This window comes from Radiomyces spectabilis, assembly GCF_025331425.1.
Source record: "Radiomyces spectabilis strain NRRL 2753 chromosome Unknown BYT42scaffold_10, whole genome shotgun sequence".
In the NCBI taxonomy this organism is placed as follows: domain Eukaryota; kingdom Fungi; phylum Mucoromycota; class Mucoromycetes; order Mucorales; family Radiomycetaceae; genus Radiomyces; species Radiomyces spectabilis.
Genome location: NW_026251935.1, coordinates 1,028,170 through 1,053,318, shown reverse-complemented (window position 1 = coordinate 1,053,318; position 25,149 = coordinate 1,028,170). Strand labels below are relative to the sequence as shown.

The window sequence follows — 25,149 nt, the reverse complement described above, 5'->3', positions numbered from 1 at the left end:
CTTCATCTCATCTGGCTGAAGATGAGCCGAGCTGCAACCTATCAAAAAACCGTTCCATTGCACGAATCGAGTAACGGGCTTTGCGGAAGAACCATAGGTTTAAAACAGTGCTAAATTAACGCAGGTACACAGTTGGTGATACAAAGAACAGAAAAAAAAAGGTCTGCAACAGTTGCAAAAATAAACTTCTCATTAATTTCTGCAATGCCAATGACTATGAAAATCCAATTTACAGTAAATCTCAACCGTACAATGTGTTTAACGTTTGTGACAAACGTATGTTGTTTTACTACTAATGCCGTAATATAGCATTTATGGCATCTTGCGGCTTACATAATTACTGTATTATGAGAACCCTAACTCGGACTTTTGGAAATAATTACTGTAACTTGTACGAAATGGATGTGAGCTGGTTACATCCTTGTTCAGTGAACACTGAGTGTACAGTTTAATACACTTGTAAACGTAGCATCTGGTTCAGTGTTGTCAATGTTTTGGTTCGTTCAGCTGTTCAATTTCCCTTTCGACTTGTCACACTATATATATGTCGACACACGCCTTTTGAATCGAGCCAACCCAGCCACTTGGCTTGCAGCCATCCGACTCGCAACACTTTATCTTGCATTGGCAATGAAAACTACTGTGATTACACACTCTTATTGCTCGGAAACATGATCATCCTGGGTGAACCTCGAAAGGAAACGTCTTGATATGATTTTTAAAATAAACAATGACAGGGCAAACAAGCCATAACGATTGGAGTGGTGTTCCATTAAAGCTCTTATAATTACTCTCTGCAGTACATTGCAAAAATATGGTTCCATATGGTTCCAAGGGCATATCCAAGGAAATTCTCGTTACAGAACCACGCACCAGTGCATGTATTATACACAAACGCATAGGCAATTTCCAAACAGTTGCATCGGATTGGATGTGATTACACAATATAAAATCTCTGACGACATCAACAGAATGTCGATTGCACAAATAAGGGTTAATAATTGGCATTTCGCAAGAATTCTGAAAAATGTCAATCGCAATTTCTTCAAACTGTAAATGAGTTCTGTAATTTCAAATGTCAAGCAAGTTGCGCTACAGTATAAACAACAATATCATCCTTCATTTGACGCAAGGTAGAAAACATGATTTTATTTACCCAGCGTAATTGTAGTGGTGGCAAATAGAAAACATTGACATAAACCCATTATATATTATTGAAGGATCCGCAGCACTTCTTCTTTTATGACACGTTTGACGGACCGGAAATCGGATGGATAGGCCACACGAATCGCAGCCATTTTCGTGTTTGAAATTTTTGGGTCTCATGTGAAAAAAAAGAGGGCAAATTTTCGCCGTGTAAGCATTTCTTGGCATTGGGCATTGGGTGGTTTCTGTGTCTTTTTCTATTGATCATGTCCAAGAAGCAGCAGCAACAGCACGATTATTATTACTCGTCAACGTCGTTTCCTTCCGGGTCGTCTCGGGAATTCCCTCCTTCTGCACCGGATGCCAACGACATTAGTAAACCGATCCCTCCTCCATCGTACGATGCTGCGACGCACGCTTCTTCCGGGGTCACCGATACAGCGCCATTCAGCAGTAGTCCGCTGCAAGGATTTGTTCGGGATGCCACCTTTTTAGCCAGTGAGCCCAGTACTCCGTTCGATGCCGGAGACTATCTGGGACCGGAAGTGGTTGATGAAGCCAGTCAACCCTTACTGGCAAACCAGGAAGACCACTCGTTTCAAGGTCGACCTGCGCCACCATCGTACTCTGTTTACAAAGCTCCTTTCGAGACCAGTACCGAAGGCATCCTTTCCCGTGACGATCATATCAATCACGACGGCGAGGCCCTTTTGCAGTTTCTGTATCAGCATAACAAACCGCCCCGGATGAAAGTCAAATTTCATGGTAATTTTTCTTGGGAAACAGTGCTTTGAATTTTCAGCGAGCAGCTTGCTGATTCTTATATACAGGCTATCACGAGGAAACGCAGTGGAAACCTAGAACCACGCGTAACAATGAAGGAAAATTGGTCACTGAACTTGAACCTATAACAACACAAGTGGACGACTTTTTGTTCGATATTGATTGCAGCCATGACATTTCACCGGCATGTCAGGGCGTTTATGTAATGGCCGATCCAAGCACGGGCGAGTCCAAGACAGTGCGTCAACTGTGCGATGACTATGTCCACGAAAAAAATCAACTGAAAGAATTACAAATGACCAAAGTGGTTCTCTGGGATTATCCGCAATTGACTCGAGGTACCTACCCATCCTTGGACCTGGATATTTTTTTTTAGAAAAGGGCGCTAACTCATGATCATCTTTTTTTTACTTTTAATTTTAGCCTTTACTGCTGCGATTCGTGAGCAAGGATATCTTCATACTGTAAAGATCACGTATGAAAAGGAAGATGACAAGGTGACGGTGAAAACCGACACGCCTTTGGCCCGATGGATTGATAATCGGGTGATCCGGTTTATTTTCTTCATCAGTTGTCTGTGGATCATTGCATGGCCTGTGGTGTGGCTATTCAAGAAGAAATTCGGTCATTCCACTCTGAAAAGCGAATGGGTCATGGCTGTGTCTGAACGCGATTGGTATCAACGCCATGTGCACCAAGTCGTCGGTCAACTCCGCAATATCCCGTCTACTGGGCCCGTCCCATTTCTGTTGTAACCACTCTCTTTTCCCAGTTATATCCACCCTCATCTTGATACTCACTCTGAAATATTTGCTTTGAAACTTTTTTGTAATATAAATATAACTTTCATATACTTAAATGGTGAACTTTACCTGTGCCACGTGTAAAATAAATAAAGTGGTTGCTTAAAACAATGAACTGTGGTCCATGCTTTAATTGTATGTACGATGCAAAATACACACTACAAAGATAATGAATTAAAGAGAAAGACATAATTGAAAAAAGAGCATCTGATAATGTAAATGGTGACGATCCATTGACATTCATCTTTTATTCTCTACGTCTTCCTAATAGACATGGAGGTTCCCCATGAAGCGAGAATCGATTGGTTTGTTGTTGATGGGGCGGTGGGCTTCGTATCGGAATAAGCTGTTGTCAAAAGGAATTGAAAATGATGGCATGTGGTCATGCAGCTAGAACTCCGCTTCATCTGTATCAGATTGTGGAAATACATTTCAAGACAAGAAACCGGCCGATTCAGGGACACTTGTTGTTTCGTATTCTTGATATCAGGTGATCAACAAATTTGATTGCAATAATACCACCAAAGCCGGTATTACCAATGTATTCAAGAAAGCTGTAACCAGCAAGACTTTAAACATGTTATGTTATCTCGTGCACAGCCGCGCAGTCGCCGGGTCACTAAATGCGGCCACGTTTTCTCTCTCTTTTTTTTTTTTTTTTTTTTTTTTGCCAAGGGTGCTACAAGGCTTTGATGTGGCACAATCAGTGTTACAATGTCCATGGTAATTTCTTCACAGAAAATATAATGCAGACCGGCAACCATGTAATTAAAAACAAGCACATGAAGATCGACACAACCCATGTCGCATAAAACATCACGGGGCAATCACGCATAAACCATTGACTTGTCCCAGTTGTAAACAACAAACGAAACCACCATGCAACAATTCATATTGCGCACTAGGAAAATGGTCAAGTTGTCGATAATACAAAGAAAATAAAAAGTAAAATAATATCATTGTTTAGACCCTGTGACAACCTCTTCATTGATGCTTTTCAAAGTGAATTGAAGTGGGATTAAAAATCAAAAAGGAGAGAAAACAAAAATAAAAAATTAAAAAGTAATCCAAAAAAATCTAACAAGGGCGATGGAAACAAGAAACAAGAACTAAGAACTCTACAGAAAACCCTGCCTGATTCGCCATCGGTTTTTTTTTCTTTCCAACATGTCCTCTTGTACCGAATACAGAAACTTAAACATTTACAGGATAAATAGGTTCCCAAGATGAAGAATCAAAAACGTGCGGCAACAAACGGAAAAAAAAGAAAAAAAAAGATTGGAAGCGGGAAAAAGAAGGGAGGAAGAAAAGAAAAAAGGTGGCAGAAGAAGGGGAATAGCGACGACGGCTTCTCGGTTGTCAAAAAAGCTTTACATTCTTTGATGAGGTTTACCATCAGCCGCATCCGGTTTATAGTACTCTCCTGGAGAAAAAGGTTGTTGCGGTGGTGGTTGCTGAGGATGTTGACCGGGCTGCATATGATCGTATCCCGTACTGGAAACCGCGGTGCTGCCGTCATAATAATAATTGGGGTCGTCATAGTAACCTTCGGCAGGATATTGTCCGTACGCATCCTGTTGCCCAGGGTAATAGTAGGCTTGAGCATGTTGCTGCATGGGCGACAAGTGACCGTATTCGACCCCGTGACTCGCGTCCAACTGAGGTTGATAAGCACCATGAGCGTACATGGGATAGTTGGGATCGTGAGCCGGCTCGTTGTAAAAAGTGCCTTGTTCGTTCATTCGAGGAATGGTGGGTGACATGACCGCGCCTGCCGTTGCGGCACCCGCGGCTGAACTGGCGGGAGGAATGCCCGCGGCGGCCATGGGAGGTGTACGATGATGAGGGAAATCGGTTTCGGCTAATCCAAAATCTTCAAAATCGGCGGTTCGTTTTTCTCGACGACGGGCACATCCTCCACGGCGGTTCAACCAAGTCAACGCACCGCCAATCAACGCAAGTCCGACTATATGGCACCCAAAAACGAACCAAAGGTCAATAAATACACTAAAAAATTTAATGGGTCGCGTTTCACTACATACCAACTCCGCCGACGACGGCACCTGCGATAGTTCCCGTATTGGATTTCTTATTGTCACCTTGCTTAGGTTGGCTGGAGGGCGACGGTTCGCTGCTGGCAGAGGAAGTCGGTTGGGTCGAAGAAACATCGGAAGAAGGAGTGCCCGAGTGGGGAGTACTTGCTGCTGAACTAGAAGGCGGTTTGGCACTGCTCACACTGCTGGAAGGAGGATGAGATGCTGGTGTGCTGGGCGATGGCGAATTGCTGCTGGCGGGAGGTTGAGACGGAGGCACAGCCGGTGTAGAAGGTTTACTGGAAGGGGCCGGGTTCGATGGAGCAGGTTTATCCGATGCACTGGATCCTGGATTGGGAGCTGGACTCGGGGAAGGATTCGGGCTCGGTTGCGGTGCATTGGTGCTGGGTTGAGGTGTCGGTTGAGGTGTCGGTTGAGGTGTCGGTTGAGGTGACGGTTTGTCCGAAGTGGTAGGTGGTTTGTCCGAAGGCGAAGGTGAGGTGGGAGGATCATCCGTTACAGCAGGCGACTTGGTCTCGGCACCACCACTACCGGCACTACCGGTACCTGAACCGCCGTTGCTAGGTGAGGTAGGATCGACAGCTGGGGCTTTGGTAGAAGGATCAACGATATCAGGAAGGAGCTGAAGATGGACCACCGAAATCGTTTGCAGCAATATAAGGGTAAAGAATACCCAAGTGGTAACTCTGAACCTCATTCAGGAAACAAAAAAAGAAACGACGTCAAAAAAAAAAAAACTAATAAAGATCAATCAAATGAATGAATGAAAGAGACTTGTAACGAAAGGGGAGGGCTCACAAATCCAAATCGAAAGAAAGGAAAAAGAGAAAGAGAAAAGGAAAAAGGAAAAAAAAAAACAGGAACCAAAAAAGATGAAAAAAGAGAGAAGAGGTGAAAAAAAAAGGGACACTTGAACTATAAAAGAAAAGCTTACACAGCCAAAACACTCATCAGACCGGCCAAAAAAAAAATATATGAACTCCTTTTTTTTCACTCTCAGTTTAAGATCTGCTATTGTCATCAAAACCTTTTTTTTTTTTTTCTGTCTTGTGTCACTCAGGCCTTTTTTTCTATTTTTGACCGCTTCAACTCCCGTCGCCGTTCATCCTTTTCTCGGTCGGTTTTTCGAGGAACAAATGAACGCCCGGTTTCTTCCAGCTGTTTCAGTGTCGCCATGTCTACCGGTGAGGAGCGTTGTCGACCAACCAAGGCGATATTTTTGGTACTGGGAATGCGAAGATAATCTTGTTCACATTGGTATCCGCACTGCGAAGCAATGTCCTTGATATAGTGGGTGTAAGCCCTGTATTTTCCTCCTTCCGCCGTCGCTCGAAGTGGTAATCTTCGTGTCCCATCCAAACCATAGAAACAGCAAGGGATGACCAAAAACCTAGACGATTATGTCCGTTATCAATTTTTTTTCTCTTTTTTTTTTTTTTTTTTTTGCACTTATTCCAACTCGTCTCCCTAATTTTTTTTTTTCTTCTTGGGTCCTTTCTTCCCTGATTCTTGTCTTCTTCTTGTTCCTTGTCCTCACTCCATCCTCCTTTTCCATGCTAGCTCCAATTTTTTGTTTCTTACTTGCAATGTTCTCCTGATTTCGCTGCAATGATGGGAATCCTGCATAATTCCATTAGGTTAATCGGCTCCATTCGGGGAACCCAGTATGTCATATGTCACCATGATTGAGCTATTTATCCTTACCATGGTACCAGCTCATCCGCATGGTTACCAATAATCCAATCCACGGTAGGATAACTTGCCTGGGCAGGATAAAGTGTTTCCACTAAAAAAATCAATTCAGTCCATCCCATACGTAATCTGGGTGATCCATGGACAGTTTTGGTCATCAAAATTACCTCTGAGACTGTCGGCATGGCCGCGGCATAAGTTTTTCCAAATTTTTCGTGAAGCGATATCGACACCGTAACCGCTAAAACCTTGGCTGATCAACAAATGAGTTAAAAGTCCGTTGCCACAGCCCAGATCAACAAAAGTCGGTTTTCTTGCGGTTCAGGAACAAGCATCAAAATTTTTTAAGAAAAAAAAAGTTAAGCCATGGAGATTCTCCGCTACAAAATGACTTAAGACATGGATCGACACTTACCTGTGAGTTCGTGCTTCTTCCTCTTTCCAAAGGCAGATCAAATAACTGGCAATCGCGATATCTTCAAAGACAAACTTTTGTGGATCGGTTTTCTCTGTCCAGTTACTACCAAAGAAAACAACGTGGCAGGTGGCGGAATAAGTGATTAGATCAGGTCAAGCTTTTTGGGGAGTACGAACATTCAGGGTCTCAATTACCTTACGAGGGATTGCGCGTATTTCTCTTTCATGTACTGGTACATGGCAACATAGGTGTCCTTGGCAACAAGGGTATCGTGGTGCGCCTGCTTCTTGTATCCGAGTCTCGCTTGAATACACCATTTAAACAATTTGTGCAAAAGCGTTTTCAATGCATATTGCTTATAGAATGAATGGCTGAGATGATCATCGATTTTCATACATATACACATATTCCCCGCCATTTTTTTTTTGAGCTTACCATTTTGGCATTTGTAACAGCGATGGGTGACCCGGTCAGAGGCACCACTTCCAATCGGAGTAAACCTCGCTCATCGCTGGACGATCACGGAAACCAAAACATGTCAGGAACCCCAAATTCTAGACACTCCACGTGGATCAAAATCATTTTTACCTGGTGTCATGGTGATACGCCGATAATTGTGTATCCTTGATGTAAACAAAACGGTACGCTGCAACCTAATTAGGAGGAACGCGTCAGATCGTCTGTGCTCCCACCTCCGTCCATCTGTCATAAGAAAAATAAACACCTTTGGATAATAAAATGGCAATGGCTGATCCTTCTCGCTCGGACGGTAGACAACTTGACCACAGTAACCTGGGACCACCGAAAAAAAAAAAAAGAATCAGATCAGCCTCACTTTGCCATATTTAGGCACAAAATTTCCCCCATTCACGTACCGCTCTCACTGTCGTATTCATAGTATTCCACGGTCTCGACAAAAAGAGAATCTTTGGATTTGCGTTTAGGTACCAATTCTCGCTGAACGCGTTCAAATGGGTGTTGCAGATCTTGTCCGTGATCGTTCACCGTGGACTCCAAAATATTGGCTTTTTCAATCGGTGGAATAACAAACTGGGGTTCTTCTGTCCATCGTTTCTACAAGAGACAGGAATCAGCTCAAGCTGGAAAAAAAAACAAAAAAAAAACAAAAGTAACCATCCACTTGAAGACTTACGACCGTGTTCCAAAACGCCGTCTGATCCGTGGGCGCAGTTTGTTCTCCAATTAAATACCATGATTCGCCATTGGAACTTTTCTCAGATAACGGAGGCGAATCGAAATGAAGAGCGGGATTGTATTGCTCAAACAGTAGTTGGGCGTCAATGTCCTGATTTGGCGCATTTTGTTGCTGAGGGCTCCTTGTTTCCTTACTCATTGCAAAATAAGCAGAAACAGAGATGGACGAACAAGTGAATCATTATGCTCCACACAATAAGCCACTGCATAGAACCCATGGGTTGCGGAATCTGAACCTTTGAAACCATCCCATCATGCAAGGCGCATCCGTTAATGCCAATCAATGACCATTGGCACTCACACGGTTCGGTTGCGCTTGTCATTGGACTCACTTTTTCACCATCAAGCCTTTTTATGAAGAAGCATGCTGATATTGACAGGTTGGATTTGCTATACAAATTGCAGGTTCCTTCTTCAAGTCATGGTTTGCTCTGTTCTGTTTCATGAAAGTTTTTGATAAAGTGTATGATATAAACATATGCCAAATCTAGGATGGACTTTCTAGCTTATGTTGTCCCTTTTCACTGCGGGTATTTTCGGTCATGCGAGCCGTTTTGGCACCGAATTGAATCGCTCTTTTCCAGTTTCGACTGGCTTCGTTCAAACCGAGTCGCCGTGCCGCATGTCGCAGTAACCGCTTTTCTCCAATGCCTCGACCATACCGCATATCAGCTTTGATATGCATAGGTTGCCGGCATAACCAATCCACTACTACTGTACTAAGAAAGGGGAAGCGAACCTCTTTTCCATGATCCGACATGATACGATCATCGCGTCCTAAACATATCGGAAAGTACTTTCTTAGTCCCTGCCACCACTCATCTTCAAGAACAAAGCGTGTCCCTACCTAAATTTCGAGTAGATATTCTGTCTACATCCAACTGCGTCTATTGAACCCATGAGTAACCACAAGAAAAATCATACTGCTCACACTTGCTCTTTTTATTGGCGTACGTACTTCTTGGATCAGTCGTTCCCAACTTCCTTGACGGAACGCTTCTCGATGACGCGAGTAGCCGCCCAGTTGTTCGTCAGCTCCCAGACCCGATATCAGTACGCGTGCAGGACTTTCGTAAGGCTGAAGCATGACGTTAGAAAAGAAAGAACACACACATAAAATCAACAAGGGACTTGTTTTACCTCGGTAGTACCACTGTATGTTATTGTACCTAACAAATTCTTTTCAGTCGCGGATGCAGTACCGATACATATCCACAAATTTTACCTCGACCGCGAGATGCAAACCAGAACGCCATAGCAATACTCTACATTGTCATCAACAAATAGGTCGGATGTAATTACATATCGAAAAAATCAATTACCAGATCCATGACCGTATCGAGAGGAAACATGCGATCAATGATCGTTTGCCGATGCTCCATCGCTTCCGTGTATGGTACGTCCACTTCAACAAAATTCCATTGTCGATTGGGAGCAATACGTCTAGCACGCAGATTTAGCAACCTAAGCCTCATATTCTCAATCTCCACGCTCAATCTTACCGTAATTCTTCAGCACCTGCACGACCAGTCAAGCGGTCCGGTGTGTTATACATGGAGTTCAATGCCTCCTTTTCTACGGAAGTGACAGGCTCAGGCGTCGATTCAGTGCTTTCTTTGTTCTTTTTAGATTTCGACTTGGACTTGGGTTTTGATTTGGGTTGCTGCTTTGCCTTTTCCGTGCGCGGATTCTCAAAGGCGACGTTGAGCAAATCAATCGGTTCAGAAAGAGGCAAATGCTGATGCGCCAACGCAGCCAAGCAAATACAGTCGATGCCACCCGAAAATAAAATGGCGACACGGGCTCGATTTGTCTCGCTAAATGATAGCAATGAGCGAAATAGGAATGTTACATTCGTTCATAAAAAGGCCAGATGGCTTTTTCGCTCATCCAACTATTTACCTGAAAGACGGAATATCGGCCACTCGACAACGCACCGATTCACTTAGCACCTCTGTAAACTGGTCAATGGATTGGTCCATTTTCGGATCCATGGGTGGTTCGACGGCATCATCGACTTTGGTCGTTTCCAGGATATCAGCCGGTGGCATTTCAGTATTCAATTTCGGAAAAGGTAAATTCTAGCACACATCAGTGTTAGTTGGACAGTCGACTAAATCCCAAGCTCATAATCCATTGGCTTACCAAAGTAAGAATGTCGGCATCGGGCGTGGTCTGATGAGACCAAGTATAGTTTTTCAACGGATAGCCACCCACAGCCACGTCGTCTTGGCGAGCCGGTTGACTGAGATCGATGCAGTATATACCAGTAGCAGGCACTTCCGCCCAATCTTTCTTATTCAGCCGCGACGAAGGTCCCACCGAGCTAAGCATGAAAGGTCCCCCATCCGACCGACGCCACAACAAAGAACGACGTCCCAAGCAATCGCGCGCAAACCAAAGCTTTCTGGCACGAGCCTACAAACACAGATCAGCAACTCCATACAAACCGACCCTCAAGTGAATACAGCTCATTTTACCTGCCAGTACACAAATGCAAACGGACCTTCGATCTGCGAAATAAGGTTCAACAATCCGTTGGGCGATCGGTCGTCCATTTGTGATAAGTGATCCATTAACACCCGAGTATCATTATCTGTGCAATCGACCTTTTCTACCGGTGCTTTAGTAAGCATAGAATTGAAAGTGGGACGCAAATAAGAGACCTTTAAACCACCAAATATTTCGCCATTCCAGCAAAGAACATCGTGGGTCATTGGATTCTCGACAGGTTGTGCAACCACACGAGGTCCTCGGAGATGAAGTACAGTGGAAAAGAAGCACAGATCCACCGGATTCTCTCCTTCCGTATCTGCCGTTATTTGATGGGTGCCTTGTGCATCGGGTCCTGCGATCGTAACATGATCAATTTGATTGATCTCTCAAGTCCACCATGATGCCATCCTGGTGTATACCTCGTTTCGTATTCAGGCACATTAAATCGGCCCAAAGGTCCGGCTCGACGGCGACTCCCGTGGTGCACAGGGAAAAGAGAATGCCGCACATTGAACAGGTAGTAAAGATGAAGCGGAACGATCGGGGGGCTGATCGTGCTTATGCGCTGCTGTATTAATCAAGGTGACTGTCCCTCTGTTTCTGTAAGGCTGGCTGGGTTTATTGGTGTCCGATTTATCTGGGAAGCTTCTGGTTGTGAGGGATGAGGATATTCTACATGATGAGCATATGACAAACATAAAAAGGGGACTAGACAATGGAATGCCAACATGATGTAGTTGTTATTATGATTATTATTAAAAAAATGTTATGTACAAATGGACGTTACAGTCCTGGTAAATGCTTGTTGGTAATAATGCCAGTCATGGCCACATCGTAGCCGTTGTATTCTTCTACTTTGACCCGCTGTCGCTTCCTGACCATGGTGGACTCAAACTGGACATTGTCACCGTCAATGTTCCGACTAATGATGCCTTTCATGTGGGCCGGTAAAGGCGAATGATACGGACGGCGCACTTCGGCCATGAGTGTATCCAAATCCTTGAAATGAGTCTCGTCACGTATGTATGCTTGATGTTTTTCCTCTTTCTCATGCTATTCATACAAGAAAGATCCAATGGTCAGTCGAAACGCCACACGTAGGGATTCGATGATGGCTATCAGCTTTTTTCTTACCTTTTCCAAGTCCTCAAACCGTACCTGACAATTCTCACAGTATCGCATATCCATGTCACGAAGATAATGAGCGCGCTTTTCGTATTCTTTTCTCAAAGCTCGCTGTTTGGCTTCCTTTTCCGAGATGGCACCCAAAGGCTGTCTCTTTGGTTGTGAGGCCGGAGACTTGGCACTCTCTTCTTTTTGAGAGGAGGGTTGTTGGGTGGATCCTTGCACGGTTTTAGCCAAGGTCATTGTCCTTAACGACGGTAGCTGATTGTTGGGACCACGAATGGGACCGGCGCCACCATCGACCATGCGTCTGTCAAGTCGAGAGACATTTTCATCCATGGGTCGTTGATACTTGGGATTGATCGCAGATGTGGTCAACTGGCGAGACGTCATGGTGGGAATGAATCCTGAAGGTTGTAACCCTGTCATGGAAGGTTGGAAACCCGAGGGACGTAGCGATGGTGATGGTTGGCTGTGATCCGGTGTAAGAACACCGGGAGTGTCGCCCTTGGTTCTTTCATAAGAGGGGGTTCGTGTTATTGATGCGGCTCTCGAACGCATCGCACGAGTATCAGGCGTTTGGTTGGGCGTGCATGGCATTTCGGCACGGGTCGCGTGGACATGTTCGGCCGCCATGGTGTCTTTTGGAAGGGTATCAATTTCCATAGGATCGTCACCTTCCGCAGGAGATTTATTTTCGTCATTCGGCGGATTCGGTTTGGCTGCGACCTTGATAGGTTGTGGTACCGCCGTGTCTTTGGCTTTGACGTTGGGTTTCTTTTCCTCACGATCCTTGGGTAGGACGCGCGTAAAGGGGGAGATGCCGGGTTTGTTGTTTCTCAAAATAGGGTATACTGCCAATCCGTGGGGATCCTCACGGGGATGGAGATATTCTTTGGCGACCAACGTTCGATACACACCTGTGGCATCGTCGACTTTCATATAATGTTTTCTAAAGGGAATGAACTGTGGTTTCGGGGCGGATTTGCCATCAGCACCACCTAAACTGGTGCTGATACCGTACATTTTTTCTTCCTGAAGCAGCTTGTCCAATCCTCCTTGCTTCGCACGTTCCGTACGATAATTAGGTCTCTCCAACAACCGTTGCAGGATGCTGAGCATTTCTACAAGATGGGTTAGTTTCTCTGTGTTGAACACCATGGTTTGCCAACCAGGCAAATACGGCGGTGAGACTCACTTTCGACGGACCACACGGTCATCTTCATGGAAAAGGCTTTTTCCAGAATGCCATGGTTCACCACGGCCGGCTTGGAAGAGGCAGCCGTATTCATCTGATATGGAGAGAAATGGAATCAATATGGCATGTCTGAAACATTCACAACCAAACCGCCCATTTAATTGTTTTACCTTGTTGGAGAAAGTGCGGAGAGGGTACAGTTTTTTATCGCTATGGTGCCACATTAGTTGAATAAAAAAAATTAGATTCTTTCTTTATCGATGCATAAAGGTTTGCCTGTGGATTTTTTACCTGGCTTGGTCATGAGTGGGTACAGCGTTTTCTTGATCGACAGATTTGCCGTGGTCGTCGCTATCGGCCTGTTTCTGTTTGGGTTTAACGAATGGACGGGAAGTGACAATGTGAGTGCATTTGGCTGAAAAAAAGGTCTCTGTACGCTATTCGATCCAAATGAAGACAAATAGTGAGTGTTTGGTATGGAGCGGAAAAAAAATGCAAGTAGAACTGGCATCATTGGTTCTCCCCTGCGACGACTTACAGCTCCCAATATCGCAATTTGTCTGTTCAAACGACCGGCGACGGGTTCCTCAATGGCATCCAGATAAAAGACACAGTTTTGGAACATTTTGCGTTGGGATTTCAAGACTTCTTGATTGGATTTGGTGATGGCATGTTTGGCGGTGGATTCGGCAAGAGGAGTAGGTTCACGAGAAGGTTTCGATGGACGATGTGGTAACTGAGACGCTTGTAAGGACTGTAAGGGTGGTGCGGTTGAAGATCCTCTGTGAGCATGGGGTTTTCGTTGCTCCAACACCTGCATGGCGGAACGAGCCAGCTTGGTGTCTGGATTGCGCCACAGCTTATCAAGGGTATTTGGGCAATTATTCTCCATAACACATGCAAAACACCAACACGTACAACACACAGAAATAAAAAGGGATTCTCTTGGATAGGCCCATGGCTAGGAACTTTTTTTTGACTGTTAATTATGACCGTGTCCAACTCAGCTGACTATCCGACCATCACGGGAGAATCGCCAAATGGCCCAAATCCCCGTCGCTTTTTCTGAGATTAAGCCCACCTTGTCCGTCATCAGCTGCTGTTGTTGATATCGACAAACCAGTTTATTTTACTGTGGTAACATTTCTGACGCTGTACTATTGGCGATATACAAATGATCATGCTATATCTTAGTAGTTTACGCCCTTCTACAATATTCTCTAAAAAACGATGCGGTGGTTTTGGCAACGTTGTGCGGTAAACGAGTCTACAGTACACGCCTACAGTGAATGAGTGTAGCAGCCTTGCCCCGGCTGAAAATCAGATAGGTTACCGCATGGAACCGCCTCGATTTCATCATGACCATGGAAAAGGTTTCAAAAATGACGCGTCGTGCATGAATTTGTCGATTTTAATTGGGTGCAAGAACACGTCTGGCGCGCGTCGCTGAAAATGAGAGCGCACAAACACCGATGCATCTCGTCGCGTGTTCCTAAACATGGACGAACCTGGTCCATTATTTTTCGCAAACATTTGTTCCTCCCATCCCAATTTTTTTTCCTTCATGATCTGCAAAAAAAAAGGCCGATGGTTGTTTTATGGAATGATAATAAATTGCAGTTAGTTTCAATATGATATTTTGCCATGCTGACAGACATGGTGGACTGTACATTATTTTGACGGTGATACAATGTGTAATAGAAAAAATGTAATCAGAGAAGAAAAGAGAAAAGCAGAGAGAGAAAAAAAAAAAAGAGAGCAAGTTTAGACGAGACTGATACCGCCCATCAGTTTGACGAGATTGACATGGCGATAACCAGATCGTTGTAAATATCGCTCCACTGTGGCTTTCAGGGCAGTGATTATTTGATAATGTTGATTCACAATCGCTTCTACTTGGACTGAAATTTACAAGTTAGCATCACTGGAAAGAGGTCTCCCTTTTGTCAAATGAGCGATACTTACTGGAGTAAGCGGTACCGGACGCTTTGCTCTTGGCTTTGACTGGGTCTAGCATGTGAGAGAAATATAAAAGTTGGGTATAGAGTTGTTTATCCGAGTACTATACAAAGGCATCAACCAGTTTCAAGTTAGTCATTCAGTCAGTGATTGGGTCTCCACACCGCATGGGAGGGGGGAAACTGGTTCTTTCTCCTTACCTCGCGGGCCATGTGACCACGGCATCCTTGATTTAAGCAACGTCGTCCAAACACAGAGATCATACGTGTACGATTATCACATACGGTATCGTCACATACTAACCAGCCGTCATAGTATCGTCGTATGTAAGATCGAATGGCAAGCGTGAGTTGGATCTGTAAGCTTGAAGGACCGATCATTTGCTGGCAAACCGTGCAGTACAGACCGCATTCAACCGTATCATTTTCACGTTTGCGTACAATGCCATCAAAGATGCTTTGGCCCTGGCAATGGTTGCATTTCACCACCAGCTTTTCCGCATTTTTGAATCGCTCTTCATCACTGATCTGCGAGTCCAAAGTAGCGAAATCCTCATTCTCCTCAAACGATGAGGCCTGAATAACATGATATTTGCTTCCATCCAATCCTAAAAATATCAGCAAGACCGATGGGTTAGACGGACATGTTGGTTGAATCACTCTCTTTTTCCAATTGTCATACCTAGACATTCGGCAATACGAGCGACATCGGTTCCTTCAATAGGCGAGCATAAACGGGCGACAGGGGGATGGACCTGTTGATTGAGGTACCACTCAATATCCAACTGCTTTTCACCGTGCTTCACGTCATCTGGATGATACGCCTTTTCTGCAAATCCTTGCTTGGCCCCGTTGGGAAGATGTTCCACTTGGCAAATCACGTATGGAATGGTGTCGCCTGCTCGAATACTTTGTCCGGCTTGTCTCATTCTCAACGCCACTTGCACATGAGGTTGGCTCTTGGCATCCGCATATTCCTCTGGATTTTTCGTCAATTGCTACATTGTAAATAAGATATTAACAACTACATTCGCTAGTATGAGAGGAAACAGGTGTGATTTTTTACCTTGTTAATAATGAATTTCTCCAGCGGAATACCACCCTGACGAATTTCCTCTCCGACTTGACGCAAGTAATTGTGAATGTCTTCGACGACTTCTTCTCGGTCCTTGTCGGAAAGGATGGATTTAAGGACGCGACTAAAGCAAATTATCAGAAAAAGACAAACATACTATTTTTTGTAAAAACTTGAGCACTTACGATGACACATCATGGGAAAGATCACACCAGTCTCTTCGCACAAGATCGAGACCTTTGGTCTCCACGGTTTCCACAATTTCTCCGTTGGCTTTTTCTTCCACGAGCAAAGCAGCGTACTTCTTCTTTTTCAACAACAACATATGCTTGAAGAGACCATCGATGTCGATTTCCAAGAGTTTGTACAACTCATTGACTCTTCTCTTCAACATGTAACCCATTTCTTTCACTTTGGCGATATCGTCCTGGTTCGTGTACACCATGATGGAATCGGTATCACCGTAAATGACATTCAGATCTAAGCTACCTGCGAGATCGACCGTATTCTGAAGAATCTCACGTCCTTTGTGGGTAATCAACATGGCCAATGGTTTGGCGTAGAATCGGGAATGGGAAAAACCCAAACAACCGTACATACTGTTGGCCGTCAGTTTCAGCGCCTTTTGTCGGATATCGTACTGCATCATTTCCGCTTCGCTTAGTTTGGGATCCTTCATCAGACTCTTTACTTGACGACGTCGATCAACCAACGTTTTAATCAATCGCGGCAATACACCTTGTTCCGTCGAACTATCGGGTATTTCGGGAACTTTTTCTTCGTCTGCCGCTTCTCTCTACAATGACATGTTTTGGTTACCACCGTCTCTCCCTCTTTTTTTTTTTTTTCCTTCTTAGAGATACGAACCTCTGTGGATTCGTTTGTCAAGCCGTGTCGCTGTACGGTCGTGAAGCACACGTTGTATTCTTGGATAATGGAAGGATACAAACTGTTGAAATCCAGCAACAATACGTATTTGTCGTAGAAACCTTTTTTGGGTTCTAATACAAGACCACCCGTGTACGCCGGTTTGCGACGCGACGATTTCTTTTTGGTCTGCATCTGTTCGGCGTCCTCGTCGCGATCCAGTTCCACCGCTTCGATCACGGCTTCTTGTGATTTGCCACCAAATGATTTATCAGGGCAAATAAATTTTTGACGATGGAATTCATGAAGTAAAAGGAATTCATTGCGCTCGGCTCTTGCACCGGTCATGGTTCTCGACCACAGGTTACCGGCCAGATTGGTCAGTTGTCGCGTCAAAGGTAACACTTGCAATTTAAACATGAGAGATGCCGACAAGAAGGCATCAAAAGCACAATGTCGAATCAAGTGTACGAGCGTACTCGCCTGCTCGTAGTAACTGGCCGTCTTGTCAAACTGGATATCCTCTCGCGTAATCTTCAGCTGAGACTGCGCCAGATCCGTCAAACGGTAAGATTTGCTTCGAATCAAATCCTTGGAAGTCAAATAGGTATCGCAAATCAAGCGGCCACTCATGATCATCTTTTCTTGATACGTCGATTCTCCCACACCTCCTGCACCACTCTGCAGCTTTGGCCACCTAGAAATGTTCCAGAGTTAGCTCGAGTACCTGTTAACCTTTCCTGTTAGTGTCTTCTTACATTTTACGCTTTAGTCGACCCAGTTTGTGCCATTGGGGTGTATTCAGTGCTTTCATACGATGAAGCAATACGTCCAGATCAAAACCAGCAAAGTTATGACCAACAATCACATCCGGATCGCTTGTATAAATTCGGGCTATAGAACCAAAGTGCGGTTGAGTGGGACACCCTAAACATTACAAGTCCCTTCATGACTGTCGCCACACTTACCCAAAAGATAATTTAGCAAGGCTGATTCTGATCGTTCCACTTGAACAGGAAAACCAGCTTGTTTTTCTTTGGCAACCAAATCCGTGAATCCGGCGGGATATGGAGCGTTGGCAAGGTTGCGAACTACAGCAAACCGCGTCTTTTGTTGAGCGTCGATAGGTGTCGGTTCATCGATTTGTACTATCGGCGATCCTTAGATGAGGCATATCCTTTTTTTTTCCGGACACATTACACAGGCCAGTGGGATATCCTGAGACTTACCTTTCTGACAGACCATGGCACTGGCAGCAATGATTTCGTTGGTGTTCTTTTGAGGATTCATGATCGTCCGTAAGCTCAAGGACATGACGACCAGGGGTGGCACATGAGTAGGCGTATTGCCATTGACATCCCGAAGAGGATTGCATGTTTTGGGATCATTGACAATGAGCTCCAGTTTGCACCATGATTCCTAACACGAAAAAGTTGGTTCACCCTGTTTACGTGGACTTTAAGCGCTGAACGTCAAACTTACATTAATGTTGCTCACTTCAGCTCCTGTAAGATGTAGCCAGCAAGGACCCATGATATCGCGTTTGATCAAGAAATGTTCCAGCGGTCCCGTATTCGTACCAAAGACATGGCTAAAGGTCGCGCCTTTCAGATGGCTGGGAAGAGCGGGCTCTGCAGAAGTGATTCAAAAAGTGAGTGGTATGCTCCAGTCATGATCCATCTGACAAACTTACGATCATAAGCATATACCACTTTGAGATAATCGGCTTCGGCTGGGATGCCGGGGATTTCGAATGCATATTTTCTTGATGCACTCTTGGAAGCCCATTTGGTGATGCGATACTTTGTACATACTTCCGAGAGTTCCGAATACACATCTGCAATGGTCACCACTTCATCGGTTGCGTTTCCGCTATCTAATTTACCATCATTATCAGAAAGGGGCTCTGATAAAAAGGGAAGCCACACAACCGATCCACTTACTGTCGAGTCGATGCGATCGAGGGAGGACAAACAGATTTCGTTCAATGTTTTTCACGATCACACAACAACTGATGTAATTGTTGTTGGATTGATCCAACACCTAGAGAACAGGTGGATTTTTAGCCATTGGGAAAACGCCGCCACTTCTCCGCTGATTCAAGTGCAGGCTTACCTTGCCAAACAGATAAACGTATCCCTTTTCTCGTCTTTCGTATGCATCGTACCACCAAAACTTGACACCGCCGTCCTCATCAAATACTTTCAGATTCTGCTCGTCGCTCTTATTACCATTGCCCACTTTGAGCGCATCCACATCCTCGGCAAATTGATCTTCAAATTTCATCATATCCGAAGGTTCCGTCATGTCCAAGGCCATTGTATCATTAACCTCTTCCTCCTTTTTAATGACCGGTGGCACTTCAAGATTCATGGCCGCCTGTGCAAAATCCATATCCATATCATCGTCGTAATATACATCATCATCAGCAGCTTGATCTGTGGTGGCAAATGGTGACTCCGTTGACTCGAGCGATCGAGGTTTTTCAGAAACCACTGGACTAGGATGATGATCTTGGATGGTTACGGCGGATCTGGCAGTGGGTCTTGGCTTTGGTTGAATTTTTTCAAGTCGAGAAGAAGATTGTTGCATGGTAGGTCGAATCACGGACGAACGTGGTCGTTGAATTTCAGCGGTCACTTCTGCTTCAAAGTTGGAAAGCAAATTGGCCATAAAATCTTGGCTTTCTGCTGCATCCACCTACACCCAACAAAAAAGCACAAAAAAAAGTTGTGATTAGATGCTAAAATTGCTAACTTGCTTCTGGTTCATCGTAACGTACTGGTGGCGGCTTGGGTTTGCGTTCGGTTTTGACGGCTGAATTCTGAAAGAAGCGATTGATCCGTTGTTCTGGCTTGGGCATTTTTTCTTTTTTAAAGGCATCCTTGCGTTTACGTTTTCCTGGATTGGCAGCAAGGTAAATAAGCAGGTGAGCATTGGAAAATCGTTGATAGGAGATGAGGGTAGTTGTACCTGTGTCTTTGTTCTCGTCGTCGTATTCGTCCGAATACATGCGTTCGTCTTCGTCTGGATCGCCGTGGACATAACCGGCGTTATCGTCGTCTTCCACGAAATCCTCGTCATCCTGAATCATATCGTATTCTTCATTGGTGACTTGGTCGTAAATATCGTCTTCATTCTTGGTCTAAAGAAAATGGTCCATTGGTGAGACACCTGGTGGAAGTCCTCGTGGGGGTTTGATTTGCAAATGTACCTGGTAAAGGTCTGCGCGCGATCGATTTTTACGTGCTTCGATGAGCTGTTTGAGACGATCCTTTTTATCGTTACTTTGCACCAAGCGCTTTCTGCGCATCGTCGGTGAAGACATGACGAGTTGGGCCTTGGATGCGAAAAAAGGTAAAAAGAGCAAAAGAGAAAAAATTCCCCAATTTTCTGACGCGATTCCCGCTTCTAGGTCGCGCTTTTTTGGTACGCGTCGTTCGTTCCCTTTCGAAAATTGAAGACAAAAAGTCACACACGCATTTTTTTGAAATGCCGCGGCAAAAGGAAACAAATGTTGCATGGGCCAAAATAGACGGATCGCAGGAGGTCATACTAATAACCAACACTCAAGGAAAAAGCAAACGAGCTAGTCATTCTTTTGAGATATAATTGTTTTTCCCAAATAGCAAATGCTATATTCAGTCATAACATTTTGACTTTCTTTTTTTTTTTATTTACTATGGTGACCAAAAAAAATCCAAATCGAATTTATGACTAAAAACTACCAACTGGCCATCGCTTAAAAGCATAATCTTATATTGGCGTGTCACTAGGATACTGCTTAGAAAAGAATGACGTGAACTGAGCATCCTTTTGAGTCGGGTTGATTGTATGCAATGCTTCGGTTGACCTCAAATTTTCCTGTTTCCACAGTGAAACTCCGCCCGTGCACACTTTGGTTGACCAACTCCATCACCGTATACCCCTCTTGAATTTAGAATGGTGAATTCATTCACTACGGTTTCTGTTGGCCAATGTATTAATATGAAAAGGTGTCATAGACCGCTTATGCTATTGATGAAACGTTGAAACGATTATCGGGTCGAAAAGGAGTGAAAGGCGTGGTCATTCTCAATGGAGAAGGACAAGCCATTCGTTCCACGCTCGATCAAGACTTGACGAAACAATATGGTCAACTGATTTCTAAACTCGTTCAACAAGCTCAATCCACCGTGACTCAACTCGATGACCAGGTAAAAACTGTTTTTGTGTGAGCATGGCGAAATCAAACGGTGGTTTTCTCACAAGAAGTAGAATGAATTGACATTTTTACGAGTTCGCACAAAGAAACATGAAATTATGATTGCCCCTGGTGAGTTGGTTTCAGAACCGAGGGAACAAATAAAATCAAGGCACACACTCATCCTCCATCTTATCCCCTTAGATAATGAATATCTGCTGATCGTGGTTCAAAATCCTTCAGAATCCATTCAATAAAATAAGAACATACCAGCGTTTTCCACAGTGGCAATGAAAGGCCACTTGCTTTTTGGTTTCTTTTCATGCGAAGTGCCCATGTCGTGGCATCCTAAAATTATCTCGCCAAGAAGTTTTGTGGTTGACCCTTGCTTTATTTTGATATGGAAACTTTTGCCAACTTTGGTTGTGAAAGCAACGTGTTCAATCGCTGTATTCAAGGTGAAGATGCGAATATATATGATGTATGTGATTCGCTTCATAGCTCGGATGTCACAAAGAAATAGCACACTAAAAGCGTATTTAGATCGGAATGAGAAGATCGGGATAGACAGAAAACCCACCCGTTTGTGGTATTTTTTCAATCCCGCGTTCCATCATCACTAAGCAAGTCACGTCTCAGACTCAGGATTTAAAAAAAAAAAAAAAAGGAAAGATTCGCTGGTGAAAGTTGTTGTTAGTTTCCTTTTCCAGCTTGTTATTATAACTATGGCGCAAGACTTTAATATCTTTACGGATACATATGACCCCATGGCGGACCAGTACAATGATGCCGCGCTCGTCAGTAACCGTGTCCTGCTCATCGTCAATATAACCCAGCTTCCAGTGGAGTTACAAGACGGTGTTTTAAATATCATCAAATATGCACCGTACAAGAACTTGGTCGATGAGAGTGCCATGCAAGAACAAGACTATAGCGATTATAAATGGCATATCAAGTAAGTTGGAGAAAAAACAAGACATTGAACTATAGTATTTATACCAAACGTCGGTACAGTTTTGCTTGTGACCCCAATATACAACCTGGTCAAGTGTTCGTCGAGAGCAATTATTCCAATTATAAAACAATGCCCGTCAATGAACGGTTCGAAATATACGTTCGTTACAGTCGTAAAATTGAAGGTAATTGCCACAAAAAACCAATTGAGGGATATTTGAAACGTAACCGACCGAATCCATGGCTAGCCTTTCGTGCTTTGGGACGATTGTTGGGTGCAGCAAGAGATCTTTTGATCTTGTCGGGAGAGCATGGTCCTTTGGTGACATTTTCCGAAGAAGCTCAATTTGACACGCAAGGGTAAAATTGAAAAAATCACCTTTTTATTTGGTATCAATCTGCTAATAGCGTTCCAAAAAAAAATGGCAATGGCAGCGTTATGATTGATTGCAGTCGGAATGGCGTCTTGAGGACGGAGAGTGTCTACTTTCTCTTGTGCAACATGGCCTTGATGGGTCTGAATATGCTGCAATTGTATACCGAAGACACTTATGAGGTTAGTGCCCTTTTTTTTCCCCGCTAATTCAACAAGATGGATCTTTTTGGTAATCGATGATGACCACTGCCCACATAGGTGGAAGGAGAGCCTCTTTTTGGCTATTTACGAGGTATGAGAACCGTCATTTGGTTGATCTTTTTTTTTTCGCTTAGGGCTCACTTTCTTGAAGGCAGATACACTCAGAGAGAACTTTGCTCCATCGATGATCATGCTTTTGATTTGTAAGTCACTATATCAAAAAAAAAAGCGATTTATGCCCCGAGATTGTCATGATTGATTTCCTGTGATGTGTGTGGATTTCTCTTTTCTTCAGGGGCATCGAAGTGGTACCCTGTATCCAGACGTTGGGCCACCTCGGACAAATCTTGCAATGGCCGCATTATGCTTATTTGCGCGACAATACCGAAGTGCTTTTGGCCGAATCGGAAACGACGTATGAGTTTATTGAAAAACTTATTAAAGCGGCGGCACGACCTTTTCGATCGAAACGTATTCACGTTGGCATGGACGAGGTACAGATATCTTTGGAGGAAAAAGACGCAGGAAAGGGTAAAACTTACGATGAGAAAAAATTTAGGCCTATGGAATGGGTGAAAGTCGGTATCGCCAACTTTTCGGTTACAAAGAGCCCACCCGTGTCTTTGTGGATCATTTGCAACGAGTCAACGAGATTTGTACGCGGCTAGGACTTCAACCCTTGATTTGGTCCGACAGTAAGTGGTTTTTTCGAATTTTAATAATTGATGCTTATGTTTTACATTGCTAACTGGTATTTTTTCGCGGGACATCACAGTGCTGTTCTGTCTCGCGGCCAAGAACAATACGCTTCAGGGATACTATGACGAGAGCAATAATCCAGCCACACCCGAACTGATTGAAAAAATGCCAGCAAATGTGGAATTGGTGTTCTGGGACTATTATCACACCAGTCCCGACATTTACCTGCAAAAACTGCAACAGCATCGCGAACTCGGTTGTCAACAACCTTGGGTAGCCAGTAAGTTCAGAGTCATGGATGGACCAAGTCAATGCCATGGGAACCTAACGTGGTTTGTTTGTTTTAGCGGGAGCATGGACATGGAGTCGGTTCTGGACAGCCCTTCCCTTCACGTTTGAATCTGTCCGTGCTAGTACAGTGGCTGCCAAGAATCGAGAACAAGGTGTACGTAATTCATTTATTACCATATGGGGTGATGAAGGCAACGAATGCGATGTGTAAGATGGTTCTTCGGCTTGTGCCATTTTCTAGCAGGTAGCCTTCTAACTGATGTACTTTTGGTGATTTTAGCTTTTCGTGTCTACCAGCGTTGTGTTATTACGGGGATCATGGATATACTGATCGGGATGAAGTGGATATTTCCACACTGAAAAGAAACTTTGGTAAGAGCTATTTTTCTCAACTGTTTTAAGTAGCTATGACTTGAACCCTTACAACAATCTCCTTGGCAGAGGGAATCTGTGGAGCAAATTTTGATGACTGGGTCATTGCATCCAAGGCAAGTCGATGAACAGAAATCTTTTGTGGAAGCATAGAGAAGGTGGAATTAAGACCATTTGCACAGATTGATGATACGCCGACGGGTATTCCTATCACAGCGCGCACACATTACATGCCCAATACAAGTAAATGGCTACTTTGGGAAGGTAAAAGGAAAAAAAAAAATTAAAGGGCGCAGTTGAGGGGTGATGATCTGCTTACGTGATTGAGTCTGTTTCAGATCCCTTCTTGAGTTTTATGTCTCCCCAATACGCGGATGAAGACTTGGAAACGTATTACACATCGGTGGCGGCGCAGTTGTTTACGGCGATCGAGACAAAGAAGGAAATGTGTCCATTAAATGAGCGGTTAGAATTCCCGGCTCGCATTGCCACGGTTTTATCGTTGAAATGCCATTTACGACAACGGCTTGTGGAAGCGTATCGCAAGCGAGAGTACATGCAGCTGTATGAACTGGCGCAAGGCCGATTAACACGGCTGCGGGAAGAAGTCGAAGGTCTGTGGAAGTGCCATCGGAAATTGTGGAAAAAGATGTACAAGCCTTTTGGATGGGAAGTGTTGGATCTTCGTTACGGAGGACTGCGAACGCGGCTGGAAACCATGTATGACCATATCATTGAATATGTAGAATACATGATGACAGCGGAAGACAACGCTCGCGGGGATGAAGACGACGAAGAGGAACAAGATAGTCGCAGACACATTCCTGAATTCGAGGCAGAACTTGAAACACTGTTTTATGGATCAAGAACCAACATGATCCTCAACTATGCGCGTGTCGTTTCACCTTCCCGTCCCGGATAAATAAATAAAAAGCTATCTATAATCCCCTTCCAGCCTATGTGATTCTCATTATCCGTGAGTCAATCTGGTTTTTATTGATGAAAAAAAAAATAACAAGTTAATGAATTTACTACGATGCATTGGCAATCGAGGGAGCTACAGCAGCAAATGGAACGTGAAGAGGCTATATGGGACAAATGTGTATATGTATAGGTGTCTGGATTCCCATAGGAATGCAGAGAAAAAAGGGGAATTTATCGTATACAAAGCCAGGAGGAGCATGGGAGGGAAAAAAAAGAAGAATCAATATGATATGAAATACAAAGAAAGAAGTAAAGAAAA

The 25,149-nt window shown here is 44.1% G+C and overlaps 9 protein-coding genes across 9 annotated transcripts; 4 read left to right on the top strand and 5 right to left on the bottom strand.

Moving 5' to 3' along the window:
• The first annotated feature begins 1,159 nt into the window (after positions 1–1,159).
• Positions 1,160–2,730, top strand: BYT42DRAFT_56977 (uncharacterized protein). The gene is made up of 3 exons (XM_051568322.1): positions 1,160–1,911; positions 1,977–2,267; positions 2,353–2,730. The coding sequence occupies exons 1-3, from the start codon at positions 1,413–1,415 to the stop codon at positions 2,682–2,684; spliced, it is 1,122 nt and encodes a 373-aa protein (XP_051421191.1). The 5' UTR covers positions 1,160–1,412; the 3' UTR covers positions 2,685–2,730.
• A 941-nt stretch (positions 2,731–3,671) lies between these two features.
• On the bottom strand, positions 3,672–5,523 carry BYT42DRAFT_579087 (uncharacterized protein). The gene is given in 3 exon segments (XM_051569353.1): positions 3,672–4,698; positions 4,775–5,206; positions 5,219–5,523. 3 exon segments carry the CDS (start codon positions 5,481–5,483, stop codon positions 4,103–4,105), a joined length of 1,293 nt encoding a protein of 430 aa, XP_051421190.1. The 5' UTR covers positions 5,484–5,523; the 3' UTR covers positions 3,672–4,102.
• Positions 5,524–5,695: 172 nt separating this feature from the next.
• BYT42DRAFT_56813 (uncharacterized protein) lies at positions 5,696–8,424 on the bottom strand. Its single transcript, XM_051568140.1, has 11 exons — positions 8,050–8,424; positions 7,772–7,970; positions 7,621–7,688; positions 7,485–7,549; positions 7,332–7,407; positions 7,091–7,251; positions 6,894–6,998; positions 6,646–6,791; positions 6,491–6,572; positions 6,368–6,406; positions 5,696–6,176 (listed from the first exon to the last, which is right to left on the bottom strand). The coding sequence occupies exons 1-11, from the start codon at positions 8,248–8,250 to the stop codon at positions 5,843–5,845; spliced, it is 1,476 nt and encodes a 491-aa protein (XP_051421189.1). The 5' UTR covers positions 8,251–8,424; the 3' UTR covers positions 5,696–5,842.
• Positions 8,425–8,833: 409 nt separating this feature from the next.
• BYT42DRAFT_56932 (asparagine synthase-domain-containing protein) lies at positions 8,834–11,253 on the bottom strand. The gene is made up of 12 exons (XM_051568280.1): positions 11,027–11,253; positions 10,778–10,959; positions 10,592–10,720; positions 10,257–10,529; positions 10,014–10,192; positions 9,614–9,928; positions 9,434–9,554; positions 9,337–9,376; positions 9,252–9,280; positions 9,066–9,189; positions 8,959–8,998; positions 8,834–8,888 (listed from the first exon to the last, which is right to left on the bottom strand). Exons 1-12 carry the CDS (start codon positions 11,115–11,117, stop codon positions 8,879–8,881), a joined length of 1,533 nt encoding a protein of 510 aa, XP_051421188.1. The 5' UTR covers positions 11,118–11,253; the 3' UTR covers positions 8,834–8,878.
• A 137-nt stretch (positions 11,254–11,390) lies between these two features.
• On the bottom strand, positions 11,391–13,822 carry BYT42DRAFT_616242 (uncharacterized protein; the record flags this gene model as incomplete). Its single annotated transcript, XM_051572047.1, has 6 exons — positions 11,391–11,660; positions 11,742–12,856; positions 12,931–13,024; positions 13,101–13,140; positions 13,222–13,367; positions 13,469–13,822. The coding sequence occupies 6 exons, from the start codon at positions 13,820–13,822 to the stop codon at positions 11,391–11,393; spliced, it is 2,019 nt and encodes a 672-aa protein (XP_051421187.1).
• A 679-nt stretch (positions 13,823–14,501) lies between these two features.
• BYT42DRAFT_579047 (DNA polymerase family B-domain-containing protein) lies at positions 14,502–20,285 on the bottom strand. The gene is made up of 18 exons (XM_051569352.1): positions 20,248–20,285; positions 20,045–20,189; positions 19,804–19,975; positions 19,613–19,731; positions 18,946–19,530; positions 18,774–18,873; positions 18,524–18,706; positions 18,313–18,461; positions 18,060–18,249; positions 17,799–17,978; positions 17,589–17,724; positions 16,831–17,527; positions 16,149–16,759; positions 15,955–16,087; positions 15,571–15,886; positions 15,090–15,496; positions 14,896–14,992; positions 14,502–14,831 (listed from the first exon to the last, which is right to left on the bottom strand). The coding sequence occupies exons 2-18, from the start codon at positions 20,156–20,158 to the stop codon at positions 14,695–14,697; spliced, it is 4,326 nt and encodes a 1,441-aa protein (XP_051421186.1). The 5' UTR covers positions 20,159–20,189; positions 20,248–20,285; the 3' UTR covers positions 14,502–14,694.
• A 274-nt stretch (positions 20,286–20,559) lies between these two features.
• On the top strand, positions 20,560–21,312 carry BYT42DRAFT_579045 (uncharacterized protein). The gene is made up of 4 exons (XM_051569351.1): positions 20,560–20,775; positions 20,835–21,026; positions 21,088–21,145; positions 21,218–21,312. Exons 1-4 carry the CDS (start codon positions 20,773–20,775, stop codon positions 21,268–21,270), a joined length of 306 nt encoding a protein of 101 aa, XP_051421185.1. The 5' UTR covers positions 20,560–20,772; the 3' UTR covers positions 21,271–21,312.
• Positions 21,313–21,478: 166 nt separating this feature from the next.
• Positions 21,479–22,550, top strand: BYT42DRAFT_56782 (uncharacterized protein). The gene is made up of 3 exons (XM_051568122.1): positions 21,479–21,494; positions 21,557–21,968; positions 22,028–22,550. Exons 2-3 carry the CDS (start codon positions 21,739–21,741, stop codon positions 22,329–22,331), a joined length of 534 nt encoding a protein of 177 aa, XP_051421184.1. The 5' UTR covers positions 21,479–21,494; positions 21,557–21,738; the 3' UTR covers positions 22,332–22,550.
• BYT42DRAFT_594857 (glycoside hydrolase superfamily) lies at positions 22,491–24,828 on the top strand (the record flags this gene model as incomplete). The annotated part of the gene is made up of 11 exons (XM_051570804.1): positions 22,491–22,523; positions 22,602–22,635; positions 22,696–22,747; positions 22,840–23,038; positions 23,104–23,239; positions 23,320–23,523; positions 23,591–23,741; positions 23,815–23,906; positions 23,976–24,022; positions 24,089–24,170; positions 24,245–24,828. 11 exons carry the CDS (start codon positions 22,491–22,493, stop codon positions 24,826–24,828), a joined length of 1,614 nt encoding a protein of 537 aa, XP_051421183.1.
• Positions 24,829–25,149: the final 321 nt, after the last annotated feature.